The sequence below is a fragment of the Cnephaeus nilssonii genome (genome assembly GCF_951640355.1).
Source record: "Cnephaeus nilssonii genome assembly, chromosome: 4".
Lineage (NCBI taxonomy): Eukaryota > Metazoa > Chordata > Mammalia > Chiroptera > Vespertilionidae > Cnephaeus > Cnephaeus nilssonii.
The window spans coordinates 75,948,845-75,966,804 of record NC_137075.1 but is presented as its reverse complement, the minus strand read 5'-3'; the positions used below and the strand labels follow the sequence as shown (position 1 = coordinate 75,966,804).

Below are 17,960 nucleotides of genomic sequence, written 5' to 3'. Positions count from 1 at the left end.
ACCGCTCCGAAGCTCCGCCCCCACCTCGCGCTTCCCCATCCGGGCTCTGAGGCCCCGCCCCCTAGGAGGCCGCGGGTCCTACCTCTCCGGCGCCCCGCCCGCGGGTGGGCCCTGGGTTTGCAGCGCGCGCCGCAGAGCGGTGGCCGCGTTCCCCATGCAGACTATGGAGAGCTCGCTGGCGCCGCCCCGGCTGCCCCCGCACGACCCGGGCACGCCGGCGCTGTCGGTGGTGGACATGCACACGGGCGGCGAGCCCCTGCGCATCGTGCTGGCGGGGTGTCCGGAGGTGGCGGGCCCCACGCTGCTGGCCAAGCGGCGCTACATGCGCCAGCACCTGGATCACGTGCGGCGACGGCTCCTGTACGAACCCCGCGGGCACCGGGACATGTACGGGGCCGTGCTGGTGCCGAGCGAGCTGCCGGACGCGCACCTGGGCGTCCTGTTCCTGCACAACGAAGGCTACAGCTCCATGTGCGGTCACGCGGTGCTGGCGCTGGGCCGCTTCGCGCTCGACTTCGGGCTGGTGGCGGCGCCCCCGGCCGGTGCCCGCGAGGCCCGTGTCAACATCCACTGCCCGTGCGGGCTGGTGGCCGCCTTCGTGGAGTGCGAGGGCGGCCTCAGCCGCGGCCCGGTGCGCTTCCACAGCGTCCCGGCCTTCGTGCTGGCCACAGGTAACCGGTGGGACCTCCCACCCTCCAGCTGCCACCCGAGACGCTACTAACTACACTCGTCCTCTGGGCTGGAACCCACGCCGCGCAACTAACCCACCCCACAGCCTTTGCAAATAATAAAAAGGTAATTCTGAGTCACTGCAGGTAGCCTTCCGGATTTGTGCGGAGCATGCAATTCAGTGATCCCCCAGGTCCGCGGGCCTGTGGTCTTGGAGAGTTCCGCGCTTCCCTCAGCGCCCCTCGTTCCCCGCTGGCAGGCATCCCTAGGTTTCACGATTGGCTAAAGCTAGGTGGGCTAGAGTCAAAGGGCAAAGCACAGCCAACGGGCCCAGGCTCCAGGCTGGCTCAGAATACCCCCGCTAGACACACTGTCCCCTCTGACAGGTTACTGGGACTGATCTGTAAAAAGTAGCTTCTCCACGTCTTGGGGAGGAAATTAAATGAGAATGAACGAGGCAACTTATAAATCGTGAAAGTACTGATTCGCTAAAACGCTTGCTCTTATTTTTTAAAAGCAGGAACACACTTTGCCTGGTTTCAAAGCCTGACAACCCTATAAGGCTGTGCAGCTTTAGTCAAATTACTTAACCTCTCTGAGTCTATACTTCATGTGTTATCGAATTGAAGGTGTGTGTTTTTTTTTGTGAGGATTAAATGAGAGAGTGTAAGGCACTACTTAGAAATTAAACATAGATATATTCCAAGACAGAGACTACCGAATATATAAGGTTACTAGTTAGTCCTCTAGGTGTGCTGAGCCTTCAGAAGGTTTTGGTGGGTCCCTAGTACAGCGCCTGTGTGTCATGTAATAACTATCTAATAACTAGCATCCTCACATAGAGGGAAATCCCTCCAAAGGGCTGAATTCTATCAGTGAGGATGCTTGAGTAGTGGTGACTGGAAGTGAGCTGGGAGCTAATTTAGTCCAGCCAGGAATGGGGTTATCACCTCTTTTTTTCAAAGCCTTCAGGCCATGCATATCATTCTGTTAGTTCGACCTTAACCCTCCTCTGGGATTTGGATTCCAGGTTAGCCTGATTCTGAATGATGCCGTGATAGCCCAGGCTCATTCTCAGAGCAAATAGATGCCGCTTTCCCCTGTAGGAGAGGATGGTGTCACATCTGCATTGGGAAGGCACTGAAGGGAGACAGGAGTCTGTGTTTAGATTTCATCTCAAAAACCTCAACAGTTTAACTGACTTGGCTCCCAAGCCACCCCAGCAGCAGGTGGGAAGCACCCTAGATTTTGTGGGAAATGACAGCAAGCAGCAGGATCACCACCACCTCAGTTTGGGCAAGTGATGGCAGGGGCAGCCAACCCATCAGCTCAGTAGTTCCTGAGAAAATGAAATCTGGCCTGGCTGGCATGGCTCAGAGGTTGAGCATCGACCTATGAACCAGGAGGTCACAGTTCGATTCCCGGTCAGGGCATATGCCCAAGTTGTGGGCTTGATCCCCAGTGTGGGGCGTGCTGGGGGGCAATGATTCTCTCTCATTACTGATGTTTCTATCTCTATCTCCCTCTTCCTTCCTCTCTGAAATCAATAAAAATATTTTTTAAAAGAAAATGAAATCCTAAATTCTCTACTTAGAAAATTACAAAAAAGGTGGACTGACAGTGTTCAATCAAGATCACTATCTGTCCTTCCTCGTCGTGGTGACCTTGTGAAAGGGTTTCTGTTCCTCAGTGTCATGTCTGTAAAATGAAGACGCCAACAGTGCCCACATCGGAAAATTGCTGAGTCCACCTCCACTCCACCTGCCACAATGAAAACCCCAGAATTCTGTTCACCGTATTCAAGTGCTAGAACAGTAGGTAGTTAACATTTGTTAAATGAATAACTAAGATGACATTTGGAGGAGAATATGCTGATTGACAAATGTAAACAACCAGTTCTCTTAAGAGTTCTCTTCCTATTGGCTTTAATATTAACATTTATTACATTACTAATCTGTGCCTACCACTCCGCACACATTATCACATGGAATTCTCAAAGGAAACCTTTTGGGGGGGGCGGGAATAGCAATGCCATTTTACACATGAGGACACCCAAGCCACACTTAGCTTTCTAGCACTCCCTTATTTCCATCGAATTCCTCATTCTCCTCTTATTAAATGTGCTTTTCATGTTGCACCAGCATCCAGATAAAGACCTTTTTCATTCAGGTTTGCTGTTAAGTTCCACAGGCATGCTTCACTCTTTGGATGATAAATTTGCTGTGTTTTGACACGTCACATGTGGGCTAGTCTGTAACTGATCGCATACCGGTACCTTTGTAGGACTGTGCAAACTCAGGAATACAGGAAATACTTTATTTTTCACAGCTTAGTTTGAGACTCCACTCTGCCTTATTGGTTGACTTAGTTTCATCCCTCCACTTGCTGCCCCTTTTCCTGATAGATATGTGAGCAAAGGTTTCTGAAAGTAGCCAAGGCCTTGGAGAGGAGGGCCTTTCGGTCCTCACCTTGCACAGGTTACCAGGGAAGCATTACCTGCCCCCTTCCATGTGGCCCCTGCCCCCCTCCTCCTTGCTGCCTCTGTCACACCCTGCAGCCTCCGTGGTGTGTGGGGAAGTTAACACAGGTCCTCTGCACTGAGGACCTTCAGCCTCTTTTCTCAGTCCAGAGGAAATTTCCCTATTGACCAAGAGAAAGAAATATTTCTCCCTTTAGAGAGCAGGCAGCAGCTGGGGCGGGGGTGGGTGGGGATAGGGGTGGGGGAGCGGTGGGGGATGGAACAATGTGGAAAAAAGAGAGAACTTGCTGGAGGGGGTCAATGGCGGGAAAAGGGGGACATATGGAATATTTTCAACAATAAAGATTTTAAAAGAGAGAGAACTCCTGGACATGGACAACAGTGTGGTGGTTGTGGGATGGGGAGGGGGAGGTGGAAGAGGGCATAGATGGGATAAATGGTGATGGAAAATATAGGACACTCCTTTGCCAACAAATCTCTTCCCCCTGCGATCGTTTTCCACAAAACCTGCTTCTCCCCTGCCATATGCCTCCCCCAGAGGCTGTGATCACCAAACCCACTGGGATTGGGGAGGAGAAAGAGGAAAATTCGAGAAGCGGGGGCGGGGGGGGGGGAGACAGTTTTAATATCGCGAAATGTCAGCCAGCCTCATTTCTTTGGAAATGTAAATTCAGTATTTCAAGCAACTGACCTTCAGGTGAAACTTTGGGTATGTTGGCACTTAAAATACTTACAAAAACCCTGATGCAAAATAATACCATAAAGGTCAGTAATTGCACAGTGGCTTGTTCTGAGTATTTGCCTGCAGTATTTGCATGAGATGAAATATATAAGTGAATAAGTGTTTGTATGTAACATATAGGAAAAGTCTTTTTTTTTTTTTTGCATGTTGTTTTGACATTAGATTTGAAGAAAACCAATTTGTGAATAGGGCTCCAAATCCTCACTATTTAAAACCATTACTAGCCCTTTGCACTTGCTTGCTTTTTTCTCGATTCCTTTATTCTAATGCTAACCATGTCGAGTCACACTCGACATCCGAGTGCAAAAGGCTAGTAGTATGAGAGGGGACCTACATTTTCCTGCGTAGTTTTCACACGTTGATGTCCCAGGGTTTTCCTCTGTCTCTATGATGTTTCCTAGAAAAAAAAAGATATTCAGAATAGTTAGTAAATATGCATGTATAATCTAAGGAAAATATGCATTCAAGTGTATAACTTATGCAAACATCAAGTTAAAAATAGAAAGGTGTACTTAGCTAAAGGTCTATTATTGTTTACTTGATGCTTACTCGTTTGGAAGATGGATTTTTGTTTCATTCCTTCTTGTGATAGAAAGAACCCCCTACTTCCTCTACACTCCTCACTCCTCCCCCCCCAACATAAACATATGAAAAATTTTATGATTTATATTGCTAAACTACTAAAACACTTATTCAAACACATCTTTTTTAGATCTCCTGGTGGATGTTCCTGGTCATGGGAAGGTGGTAGTGGACATTGCATATGGTGGCGCATTTTATGCATTTGTTAGTGCTGAAAAGTTAGGACTCGATGTTTGTTCTGCAAAGACAAGGGACCTTGTGGATGCAGCAAGCACAGTGACAGAAGCAGTGAAAGCGCAGGTCAGTACTGTTGCTGCCATCAAAACTGCTGCTTTTCATGATACCAGCTGACTTCATTCTTTTAAAAAATATATATTTTTCTTGATTTCAGAGAGGAAGGAAGAGGGAGAGGGAGATATTAGTAAATATCAATGATGAGAAAGAATCACTGATCAGGTGCCTCCTGCACGCCCCCCACTGGGGATCCAGCCTGCAACTTGGGCATGTGCCCTGACCAGAAATCCAACCGGAGACCTCTTGGTTCCTAGGTCCATGCTCAACCGCTGAGCCACATCCACCTGGGCAGACTTCATTCTTTACAATAAGTCATTCTTTTTCCATCCAGTTGTTTCTCTTACCTACTAGTGTCTGCATCCCTGTAACTTGTGCTTGCTCTTGGCTTCTCACAGTCTGTCTTTATCACTGGTATTCACTTTAGCTCTGGATACCCGATGCCTGATTTCTCCACATGATCCCCTTAAAGCTCCTGAGAGTGAGGATATGATTGCCTTAGCTCTTCCTGTTTGAGCAGCCATGGCCAGCCTGTGGATTGACCATCCCAGGCTCATTGCCTCAAAGAGTGTGTGTGAGTTTAGTGGGGGTGTGTATAAAATAGGACTGTTCCATAAGTAGAGGCTATGTGCAGGGCAACTTCCTTAGGAAGGACTCACAACTTCCACCCGGCCAGTGTGACTCAGTGGTTGAGCATCCACCCATGAACCAGGAGGTCATGGTTTGATTCCCAGTCAGGGCACATGCCCAAGTTGCAGGTTCATTTCCAGCAGGGGGCGTGCAGGAGGCAGCCAATCAATGATTCTCTCTCATCATTAATGTTTTTCTCTCGCTCTCCCTTCCTCTCTTTGAAATCAATAATAAAAAAAAAATCACAACTTCCAATAAAACTGTTTATTTATCTAGACAAAGATGTCATTCTAGCATTTAGTGCCTTGACCCAAAAGGTGTTTTAAAAATGATAAAGGTGGAAAAATTATGTCTAAGAGTGCCCCATATATGTTGTTTAAAATATAAACTTGAATCAAAGTATTTATTTTACATGTGGTTGATAATTTTTTGTTATTTTCAGTTTAAAATTACACATCCTGATAGTGAAGACCTTGCCTTTCTGTACGGAACTATATTAACAGATGGAAAAGACACTTACAGTGAGGAGCCAACCACCAACATTTGTGTGTTTGCAGATGAGCAGGTATTAAAACTGATTTTTAGGCACAAAAGTCATGCGATGTGCAAGTGGAGCACTGTGAACACTCTTATCTTCGTTTATTCTGACACAGGTGGACCGAAGTCCTACGGGCTCAGGGGTGACAGCCCGGATTGCCTTCCAGTATCACAAAGGGCTTCTGGAACTGAACCAGACCAGAGCCTTTAAAAGCAGTGCCACTGGCTCGGTATTCACCGGGAAGGCCGTGAGGGTGAGTGACGCCCTTACCTCCTTCTGTAAATGTGTTACTTTTGAGACTGAAGAGGCGTGAGTTGGCTGTGTGATGGGTTTCTTCACTCAGCTCTCAGAAGACAATTTTCAATCAGACCTGTAAGAACTGTTCAGTTAGGATATTGGTTCTCAAAGTGAGGTTTGAAAACCCCAGGGGTTCCCAAGGTCCTTTCCATGGGTCTACAAGGCCAACACAATATTCATAATAATACTAAGACATTGTTTGCCTTTCACTTTCATTCTCTCATGAGTGTACAGTTCTCCAGAGGCAGAATAACGTGCTATCCCAGCTGACTGAATGTAGGAGCAGATATGAGGATCTAGCTGTCTTCTTTACAGCCAGACATTGAATGTTTCCAAAAATGTGAAACAATGCCATTTTTCTCATTAGTTTTTTTGTTTGCTTGTTTTGGCAAATGTTATTTTCACAAAAATTTGTTATTTATGTTAACATGCAATGAGTTTATTTTTTAAATGAATTAATGAAAAATATCTTTAATTTTTTAAAAGAGTGAATATTAATAGATATAACCTACATAAACAAAAACTCTTTTGAGGTCCTCAAACCTGAAGGCATAAAGGGGTCCTGGAACCACAATGTCTGAGAACCATTAATCTAGGGTTTGGATGTCTTGTTTGCTTGTTTTTATTCTAGGAGTGTTTCATTTTATAATAGGATGTGAAAGTCCTGAAAAGTTGTGGGCAGAATTATTTTTAATATATTTTATTGATTTTTTACAGAGAGGAAGGGAGAGGGATAGAGAGTTAGAAACATCGATGAGAGAGAAACATCGATCAGCTGCCTCCTGCACACCTCCTACTGGGGATGTGCCCGCAACCAAGGTACATGCCCTTGACCAGAATCAAACCTGGGACCCTTCAATCCGCAGGCCAACGCTCTAGCCACTGAGCCAAACCGGTTAGGGCAGAATTTTTATAATGGAATTAAATATTAAACGTGCTAATAGAGCTAATTAATGAATTTACTCATAATAAATAAAATCTACAGGATAACTTGTTTACATCTAGTAAATGAATCTACTCATAAAGAGTCCTTCAACATAGCAATCTATCCTAATACTTTTATATCGTAATATAGCTTTTTTTTAAAATCAATAAACCCGAGGATATGTTTATTGATGAGACAGAGGGAGAGAGAGAGAGAGAAAAAAAAAAAAAAGAGAAAGAGATGAGGGAGAAACAGTGATTGGTTGCATCCTGTAGGTGCCCCAACCAAGGAATCAACTGGCAACCTAGGTATGTGCCCTGACCGGGAATTGAACCTGCACTCTTTGGTGCACTAGATGATGCTCCAACCAACTGAGCCAGCTGGCCAGGGAAATATAGCTGTTTTTAAAGCTTGATTTTTCTAAATATTGAATTAAGTTAGGCATTTCTGTACGTTACCTGATCTTAAGAGATACCAAACCATTACGTTGTATGCAAAAATTTGGAATACATTGTCTTCAAGTCTCAGAATGAAGATAAAATAATAATCTATAATATTCATTGGGTGTTTCACTATATGTCAGTTTCCAAGCTAAACACGTTATGCATGCCATATCATTTAATTCTCACAAGAATCCTGGGAGGTCAATACTATTCTTCTTCTTTAACAAATGATAAATTGGAGAGTTTAGGTAATTGGCTAAAAGTCAAAGAGTAATGGATCCAGACTATGAACATGGATCTCTCTGAGCAGACCCCACACTGTTAACATTATATTATATTGTTATTAGACAAGGCAAGTTTTCAGTGAGGCTTTATATTATAGCAGCTTTATAAAAAGATTATAAAATTACTGTACCCTAAGCTCATAATTGACATTTACCTTAAGCTTCAGTTATCCTGTTTTTTAAAAATTAGAAAATGAAAAGATACTGTGTAGTGAAGATTTGAAGTTATTTAATACCTACTATCAGACTTGCCAGAACATCTTCATTTGCACCACTGACCTTTGCTCTCTGTCTGGGCTCTTCCGGGCTCTCTGATGGTATCTCCATCTCTTTCCCTGCCCAGCTTCCTTTCCCTGTCCTTCTGTTTAGAAGCCCCCAGCATTTTATCCTTAGCTTCCTTCTCATCTCATCTGCAATTTGATGCCACTGGGCAATTTCACCCACTTCTGAAGTTTCAACTCTCAGCCACCCACTGATGACTTCCAAACCTTCCTCCCTCCCATGCCTACCCTGGGCTTCTCTCCTCAGTCTAACAGGTATGTTCCCAACTGTCCTGTAAACTCATCTCAAACTGACTGTCCCAGAGGTATCGCAAACTCAACTTGTTAAAAAGTTCTTTCTTCCTAAACGTGCCTCTCCTGCTACATTCCCCATCACTTTCAAGCTAAAAGCTGTAGTCACTTATTTCTATTCCTTACTTCCCACATATCAGTCCCCAGGTCTGTCAGTTCTTCCTCCAAAGTATCTGTATTTTGCTCTTCTCCAGCCTCACTAAAAATTACCGCAGTGACTGTAGATTCAATCAGTGAATTAAGCTTACCTTTCCACAGGGTTCTGGGTGTCTAGTTTCTCTCCTCCCCAGTTGTCTCCCACTGTACAGTTTAGTTTATGTAAAACACAAACCTGATCAGGTCGCTTTCCTTTCATTGGACTAACTCTTGGGTTTTCTTTAAAATGATAAAAATTAACAATATGACTTAAACCAGATACAATATGGATGCAGTATTTTGATATTGTACTCCTCTCATCTTCTTTTTTCAGGAAGCAAAGTGCGGGGATTTTAATGCAGTTATAGTGGAAGTATCCGGACAAGCACATTACACGGGTACAGCAAGCTTTACAATAGAAGACGATGACCCACTGAAGGATGGGTTTCTTCTCAAGTGACTTCTATGACTTTTAAAGGCTTTCTTTTTAAAGAAATCATTATCTATCAGTAATTTTCATCTGAAATATGTGGAAACCTATATCCAAATTGTACATGTGAGCCAATTCCCATTTTTCTAAAATAGTACACTATGGTTAAATATAAAATCATTATACCTTGCCCTAACCGGTTTGGCTCAGTGGCTAGAGTGTTGGCCTGTGGACTGAAAGGTCCCAGGTTTGGTTCCGGTCAAGGGCATGTACTTTGGTTGTGAGCACATCCCCAGTAGGAGGTGTGCAGGAGGGAGCTGATCAATGTTTCTCTCTCATCGATGTTTCTAACTCTCTATCCCTCTCCCTTCCTCTCTGTAAAAAATCAATAAAATATATATTTTTAAAAATCATTATACCTCATAGTTGCATAGATATATAGGTATAGGTCCTGAAGTACAGGTACATAGTAGAAAACAATCAGTGAATCACTACAGTGGGACAAGTCTCATACTCTATCAGCTACATGCCAGGTAGATTTAAAACATGATGTCCTGGCTAGTGTGGCTCGGTTGGATGAGCTTCGTTCCATGCACCAAAAGGTCGCTGGTTCAATTCCAGGTCAGGGCACAGATCCCCAGTAGGGGTTGTGCAGGAGGCAGCCGAGATGTTTCTCTCTAACATTGATGTTTTTCTCTCTCTCCTTTCCCTTATTCTCTCTCTAAAATCAATACAAACATGTTTGAAACAATTAAAAAAATAAAACATGAAAGAAATGTTAACTCGTAGTATTCTTGCCTGTGAACCTGTTAAAAATAAATTTGATCATTACCAGTCATTATAAAATGAAGAATTATAATTATTCAACATGTAATGCTCTCAATATTCCTTAGACTCGGCTGTGATCAGTAGTATTTCTTTTTTTCTGAGCTGACTGAAACTGAAGTAATTAATTCACTTAAACTGGCTTTGCCATCCAGCAAGTCTGTATAGACCCAGTCATTAGGTCTGTGGCTTAATTACCTGACTAAAATCAATTACACAACAAAATAATGTTTTCCACTCATTCTCTATTACATTCTTTGGTAAATCATGTCTTTCTAAAAAATAACACTATCACTAACTTTTTCCTACTTTATTTACACTCCTTTTTCTCTGGGAAACTATCCATCCCATGGATGTAGCCTTGCTGGGACCACCAGGCAAGGGTAGGGGTACACCAATCAGACTCTTGCTCGCAGGACCTGGGATTTTTTGTTGTTGTTGTTAATCTCACCCAAGGTAATTTTTCCATTGATTTTTAGGGAGATTGTAAGAGAGAGGGAAAGACAGAGAGAAACATCGATGTGAGAAACACATCGATTGTTTGCCTCCTGCACAAGCCCAGACCAGGGCCCAGGCTGGGGAGGAGCCTGCAACCAAGATACACCCCCTTAACCAGAATCCAACCAGGGATCCTTTGGTCAGCAGGCTGACGCTCTATCCACTGAGCCAAACCGGGTGGAGCAGGATCTGGGATCTTGAGAGAAATGACATTCGGTTTAAAAATGGTTGAAGCAGACTTATTCTGACAGTGCCTTAAAGCGATCACCCTCAATTAGTGTCTGCTATCTCTACCCACAGAGCTGCCCTGACTTCTCTTGTTCTTGGGGCTGGCTGTTAGACTATCCTTCTATAATCTGTAAATTCCTTTCTTGTTTAAGGGAGACAGTGCCCTATTTGTATTGCTTAGCTCCAAAGATCCTAATGCATACACTAGCTGCTTAAAATCTCTTCTGCTCTTTGCTGTAAATGCCTGACTTCAGACTCCTTCATTTCTTCCCTGGTCATTACAATGCCTTTTCCTAACTGGTGTCCCAGTTGCTAACTTCTCCTCTGATAGTTACTCAAAAAATATTTCTTTTGTCTGTTTTCCTAATAATTATCCAGAGTGCTAAGTGCTAGGAATCTAATAAAAAGCCAAACAGATCAAGTCCTAGTCTTAAAAGAGTCTATAAGTCGACCATGGGAGGCAAGTAATAGTCATGAAAACATAATTATAGACAGTGTGGTATGCCCTACAAGCCAAGGAGGGCTTACCCTGAGGGAGTAACATTCATGCAGAGATGGGGGTACTATGGGACTGGGGGAAGGAGTGGTGGTGGAGCTTTCTTGGCAGAAGACATAGCAGGTGCAAATGCCCTAAGGCAGTGGTCGGCAAACTCATTAGTCAACAGAGCCAAATATCAACAGTACAACGATTGGAATTTCTTTTGAGAGCCAAATTTTTTAAACTTAAACTATATAGGTAGGTACATTGTTATTAACTTAATTAGGGTACTCCTAAGCTGGCCTTTCCAAAAAACTTCCTCAATCTGATTGAGGCATGTGGCTCGCGAGCCGCGGTTTGCCGACCACTGCCCTAAGGAACTCAGAAAAGGCCAGTGTGGTTAGAGTGGAGCAAAAAAGAAGTGGCCCAAAATGAGACTAGAGAGGAAACAGATGTGAAATAATGCAGTGCCTTGCAGTAAATATGAAGGATTGGGGTCCTTATCCTAAATTAAATGGAGAAAGCCAATAGAGTGTTTAAATAAGTGGCATGATCAAATTATTTTGTTTTAAAAAAGCATTCTGCCTACAATGTGGAGTAGGGGCTGGATGTGGGGAGACCCAGTTAGGAGGTGTCATCAATAGTCCAAAGAGAGGATGAGAGCTAAGATTCAGGTGGATGATGGAGTGATGGAGGAAGTGAATGGATACAAAGATATTTAACAAGTAAAATTCCCAGGTTTTGGTGATTGGACATGGGTTGGTGACGAGAAAGAGAAAATTTATCTAGGAAGAACCCTAAGTTTTTGCCTAGAAAATGATGTGGAAGGTGGTGCCACTTTTTTCTTTTTTTGGATTCAAAATATTGAGGACTAAGGTTTTTAGGAAAGATCACGAATTCCATTTTGGTCACCTTACATTTGAGGTGCTTTTGCACATCAAGGGTCATTGCCAAGTAGCAAGATGTATGGTTAGGAGCTAGGGACATAATTTAGAGTTGTGAGTATATAGTTTTCAAAGCTGTGGCCGTGCGTGAGATGGGGGAAGTCCAGAGCGGCCCTTGGATTCTAGCATTGAAAGGTAGGCGAGGGAGGATGAACTAGCTGAGGACACTGAGGCAAACAGGAAGGCGGGAAACCAGGAGAGTGTGAGGTCACTCTTATCTTTCTGAACCATGCCTGATCATGGCTTTCTCTTCTCTCTCTCTCTCTCTCTCTCTCTCTCTCTCTCTCTCTCTCTCTCTCTGTCTCTCTTCTTCCTCTCCTTCCTCTCCTTCTCCTTCTCCTTCTTCTTCCTTCTTCTTCCTTCTTCTTCGTCCAATGTCATTCTTCTGCAAAGTCTTTATTCTTCATCACCTTCCCTAGGAAGAGTTAGTCACCTCCATAGAATTTCATTCCTATATTTTTAACAACACTTTCCACATTGCAATATATTTGTGTGTACCTAACTAAGGCTGTAAGATTCTTCCAGCTGGAATCCCTATCTTACTTGTTGTTTCTGAAAACTTAGCACAGAGATTTTATAAATTAATCTATTATATTTTTGTCTTAATTCAGTGGTTCTCAGCTGGGTTGATTCCCCCCCACCCCCACCCCCAGTCCCTGGGGACATTTGCCAATATCTAGAGACATAATTTTTAGTTGTCACTACAGGGGTATCATGGATAGAGGCTAGAGATAATGCTAAACATCCGTAATGCATAGGGCAGCCCTCACAACTAAGAATTGTTTGTCTCAAAATGTCAATAACGCGGAGGCTGAGAAACCCAGTCTTGGTTACCACCTTCAAGGAACTATTTATGCCGTTAATTTCCAGTAGGGTATTTTCCATCACTGAAAGAAGCAACCAGGGCACTCATATCCTGGACTCTAAGACCTGCACGTGTACCAATCCTTTTTTACAGCAGTGTTTCTCAAAACTTGATTGTGTATCAGAATCAAGCAAGGCATGTGGCTGGGCCCCACCTTAGAATTTCAGATTCAGACTGGGGGCTGGGCCTGAGCATCTGCATTTCTGACACGTTCCCAGGTCAGACTGATGCTGCTGCTTTACAAACCACAGCCTTAGAGAACCTGAGGGCTGATCACACTTATCCCCATTAGTAGCCATGCCCAGAAGCTTGAGATGCACCTTCCCTGGGCCTGCAGGCCCTGTTCCTGTATCTCCCCACCAGACACCTGGAGCTGCATCTGTGGTGACTGCCTCGTTGGCAGAATCTTACACTCAAAACACATCACAGTCCAGAGAACTGAGGAAGGCCAGGCCACCGAGAAGGAACACTCTCCCTTTTCCCACAACACAGGCGAGAGCCAATTATGCAGGATTCTGGGTCCCAGGCTCTTTAAAGCAAGGTGACATCCTGCCTCCAAAATCCATATCCTAGCTCCTCAGAGCACCTGTATCAGTCACCTGTGGGGTTTAGATTCGTAGGCCTGTCCTCAGTAAGCCTGGGAGTCAACCAGTGAATCTGCATTTCATCAGCACAGCACATCAGTGGTTCCCAAAGTGTGGCCATCAGACCAGCAACATCCCCACCTGGGAACTTGCTAGAGATACAAAATTCTAGGACAGGACCCCAGACCCACTGAATCTGAAACCTGGGGTTGGGCCGACTCACTTAGTTTCGGCAAGAAGTCCAGGTGATCCTGTTAGACGCTCAAGGTTGAGAACACCTGGGTTAACCTATCCTGCCCCCTCGTTTAACATCTCCGGATTTGGACAGCTTTCACTTTAGGTTCTTGATTCCTTCCCTACCTGCATATGCCGGCAACACCCACAGGGAGGCAAAGCATCCCCCCCGCGAAGGCCTTCCCCGGACATCGGACAACGTATCCAAGAAAAGAACGAGAATGAACCCTCGTTGTATTTGGTCATTTACCGGAGGGCCACTCCCGCGTTACCTGGCCAGACAGAGGTCCCTGCGGCGGTCCTTTGGGCACCCGAAGCCCGGACCCCAGGCCGAGGCACCTCGCGGGGAAGTGAAGTCGCGCGCCGGCTTTTCGGAAGCACGTGGCCGGGGTCCCGCCCCGCGCTCCTGCGTAAACAGGCGGTTCCCTCGGCAACGCCTGGAACCCACGTCAAAGGCTCCGCAGGGTCCGCGGCGACCACCACCCCTCCGGCCCAGCCGCACTCCCGGCAGCGGCCTCTCGCCCTGGCCCGAGACACCCTCCGGCTCGCGGCCGCCTCCCCGGGTGCGGGATGAACAGACCCGCGGCCGCCGCGGGGCCCCATGGAGCCAGTGTGCATGGCCTTGTTGGGCAGCCCGCGCCCCGGCGCCCCCTCCGCGGCCGGCACACCTGGCGGGCCTTCCTCCGCGGGGACGGCGGCGGCCGTGCTCTCCTTCAGCACCGCGGCTACCGCGGCGGCCGCGGCGCTGGGGAACCGGAGCGACGGGAGCGAGGGCGACATCACTGGCGCCACGGCTGGCGGCGGCCTCGGCTGGCCTGGGGCGGCGGGGGCGGCGGGGGCGGCGGAGAGGCCGCCGATGCGCCCCGAGGCGGCGCAGCTGCTAACGCACGGGGCGGCCGTGGCGGCGCAGGCGCTGGTCCTCCTGCTCATCTTCCTGCTGTCTAGCCTGGGCAACTGCGCCGTGATGGGGGTGATCGTGAAGCACCGGCAGCTCCGCACCGTCACCAACGCCTTCATCCTGTCCCTGTCCTTGTCGGATCTGCTCACGGCCCTGCTCTGCCTGCCCGCCGCCTTCCTAGACCTCTTCACGCCGCCCGGGGGCTCCGCGCCCGCCGCCGCCGCCTCCGCCGCCGCCGCCGCCGGGCCCTGGCACGGCTTCTGCACCGCCAGCCGCTTCTTCAGCTCGTGCTTTGGCATCGTCTCCACGCTCAGCGTGGCCCTCATCTCGCTGGACCGCTACTGCGCCATCGTGCGGCCGCCCCGGGAGAAGATCGGTCGCCGGCGCGCGCTGCAGCTGCTGGCGGGGGCCTGGCTGCTGGCCCTGAGCTGCTCCCTGCCCTGGGAGCTGCTCCGCGCGCCCCGCGCGCCCCCCGCGGCGCAGAGCTTCCACGGCTGCCTCTACCGCACGTCCCCGGACCCCGCGCAGCTGGGCGCGGCCTACAGCGTGGGGCTCGTGGTCGCCTGCTACCTGCTGCCTTTCCTGCTCATGTGCTTCTGCCACTACCACATCTGCAAGGCCGTGCGCCTGTCGGGGGTGCGCGTGCGGCCCGTGAGCACCTACGCGCGCGTGCTGCGCTTCTTCAGCGAGGTGCGCACCGCCACCACCGTCCTGGTCATGATCGTCTTCGTCATCTGCTGCTGGGGGCCCTACTGCTTCCTGGTGCTGCTGGCTGCTGCCCGGCGGGCCCAGGCCACGCAGGCCCCCTCGCTCCTCAACGTGGTGGCTGTCTGGCTGACGTGGGCCAACGGGGCCATCAACCCTGTCATCTATGCCATTCGCAACCCCAACATATCCATGCTGCTAGGGCGCAGTCGGGAAGAGGGTTACCGGACTAGGAATGTGGACGCTTCCCTGCCCGACCAGGGCCCGGGCCCGCAGGCCAGAAACCAGTATGCCAGCCGGCTGGGGGCCTGCAGCAGGGCGACCGCTTCCCATCCGACCAGCGGGGTGGCTGGGGACATGGCCTTGTGGGCCCGTAAAACGCCAGTTGTACTTTTCTGCCGGGAAGGGCCGCCGGAACCGGTGACAGCATTGGCCAAACAGCCTCCACCTGAAGCCAGGGATACCAGCCTCTAAGCAGAGTTGGGGTGCACAGCTGATGAAGGTAGCTTTTTACCTGCTTCGTTTAATGCAGGATTCTGGGGGAGAAGTGTGTTTTTCTTAAAGCCAGACATTTAAAAAAGATACGGATCGGGAGGCCTACCACTTCCCCAAACAACATACAAGACAATGTCACCTTCAAAAGTGCCAAAAGGAATGTAAAAATGCAAAAATTAAAATAACCTGAAACCACACAACCAAGCATTGTGAAACTGTAAGTGCCAAAAATGACTAAATAAAATTCACAATTACTGAAAAGCTCGTATTACAGGAATCACACTGTGAAACAAAATCATTGAATGCAATCAGTATTTGTTCAAACACATAGTTTCAAGAAAGAACAGAGACCCTCAGAATTGCTTACCGAACCCTCTAAGTCACCAGCATTCAACAAAATTTCAGATTTCTAGAACTTGCTACTCTGACACATGCTTTGGGTGCTTAGGTTGGGAGTGGAAAATTCTTATCCTTACACTCTTCGCTGTACTTCACACCCCATCCCTCTAAATCTTTGTGGGAAATTTAAAATTCATATCCCATGTAAAACTGTAGGATTTTGAAAAGGTGGTTTATTACCATAAAATTCAGCCACCTGAAGTATGAAAATAAAGAAATGTGGCTGTTTTTAAAAAGTATTCTAAAATTATAATTAGAAAGTTATGTTTCTCATCCTACCCCCAAAATTATCTGCCCTGACTAGCTCTGAGGCTTTATTTACCCTTACTCTAACCTGCTACTTTTGTTCCTAATACATTGGGTGATGCTGCTCTCTGAATGCTTTCACACTTTAAAAAAAATAACTTTCGTAGTAGAAGATCTTTGTCTTTTGGGGGTAAATTGATTTTTGGATGCAGCCAAAAAATGTAATTTGAAGTCAAGTTGATTGAATCAGGTGAGTAATGTCATATATATTAAAATAAAAGCTCTATAAAGTAACACGATTTCACTTTCCTGTGTGGTTTTTAACTGATGATGTTTTCTTAAAAGGAATTCTAAAAATATTTTGAGAAGTGGCCCCATTTCTAAGATAAACATAGAATCTTCTAAGATGAGCATACGCTCTTACATTTGGGATTTTTGGTACGTGTGTGTGTGTGTGTGTGTGTGTGTGTGTGTGTGTTAATGGATCATTGTTTATAGATATGAGTTTCCTAAAATAATGTAGTCTTTATTAGAAAGGGAGACCAAGTGTGAAAATATTATATAATGTAATAGGGTCTAAATAACTTAGGCATGTCAGAGAGGTACTTCAATCAAGCTAAAGATATCTTTAGAAATGTGTAAAACAAATATGCTTTAAAAAATTCTAAAGCACAATTCAGGATTTGTGTGTATAAAATTTCATTAAATGTCATTCATTGACTCAGAATTTTATGAGATATTTTTGTGTTTTCTCCTTTCTTTCCTCTATCCTGCCTCTCTTGTCTTCAATATTTCATAGCCTTAACTGAATAAGTACTTTAAACTACACATGAAGCATCAGCTATCATATAAAGGTTTTAATGTGAAATAATCACCTTTTTTCTTATAAAATGTTTAAAGATGTTTATTGTGTTTAAATTTTTGTGCGATAGGTGGGTGATATCATTACTTTGTAATAAAAAATGGAAATATACACTGAGTGGCCAGATTATTATGATCTCTGAATGCATAATAATCTGGCCACTCAGTGTATATATACAGTATATATATTAGAGGCCCGGTGCATGAATTCGTGCATGGGTGGGGTCCGGCCAGCCTGGCCAGGGGGAGGGGACATGGGAGGTTGGCCGGCCTGCCTGCTGGTCGAACTCCTGGTGGAGGGGACTGCGGGGGCCTGATGCGGCGGGGGCCAAACATGGCGGGAATCTCCCTTTTTCGCGTCCCACGTGGCAAGAGAGATGAACGAACCGGTTCTAAGTGGAGGCGGCCAGGGATTGAGAAAATAATAGAAATAAAGAGAGCAAGACGCAGAAATAGATTCACAAAGCTGGGGGCTGGGTGGGACGCCATTTTGTCTGCTGGAGAGGCAGCATGACGACCCTGAGCCAAACAGCAGGTTTATTTTATATCCCAAAAATCCAGGAAGTAACACCAAAACTTAGGATCAAAGGAGCTTATTTGCATTCTTAACTAGGCCCTAGCATTACTAGATTTACATATCTAGTCCCGCCCCTGCTGACACCTGGGCTGCTATGAAGTCAGAA

The 17,960-nt window shown here is 46.4% G+C and overlaps 2 protein-coding genes and 1 long non-coding RNA gene across 3 annotated transcripts; 2 read left to right on the top strand and 1 right to left on the bottom strand.

Annotated features, from left to right (window-relative positions):
• The first annotated feature begins 53 nt into the window (after positions 1–53).
• On the top strand, positions 54–12,973 carry L3HYPDH (trans-L-3-hydroxyproline dehydratase). Its single transcript, XM_079768095.1, has 5 exons — positions 54–671; positions 4,603–4,772; positions 5,836–5,958; positions 6,047–6,184; positions 8,922–12,973. Exons 1-5 carry the CDS (start codon positions 155–157, stop codon positions 9,045–9,047), a joined length of 1,074 nt encoding a protein of 357 aa, XP_079624221.1. The 5' UTR covers positions 54–154; the 3' UTR covers positions 9,048–12,973.
• On the bottom strand, positions 2,254–5,553 carry LOC307097875. Its single transcript, XR_013813384.1, has 3 exons — positions 5,111–5,553; positions 4,225–4,287; positions 2,254–3,309 (listed from the first exon to the last, which is right to left on the bottom strand). It is a non-coding gene; the product is annotated as an uncharacterized lncRNA (long non-coding RNA).
• A 1,271-nt stretch (positions 12,974–14,244) lies between the features above and the next one.
• Positions 14,245–15,938, top strand: GPR135 (G protein-coupled receptor 135). The gene has a single exon (XM_079769342.1). The coding sequence runs from the start codon at positions 14,275–14,277 to the stop codon at positions 15,748–15,750; it is 1,476 nt and encodes a 491-aa protein (XP_079625468.1). The 5' UTR covers positions 14,245–14,274; the 3' UTR covers positions 15,751–15,938.
• Positions 15,939–17,960: the final 2,022 nt, after the last annotated feature.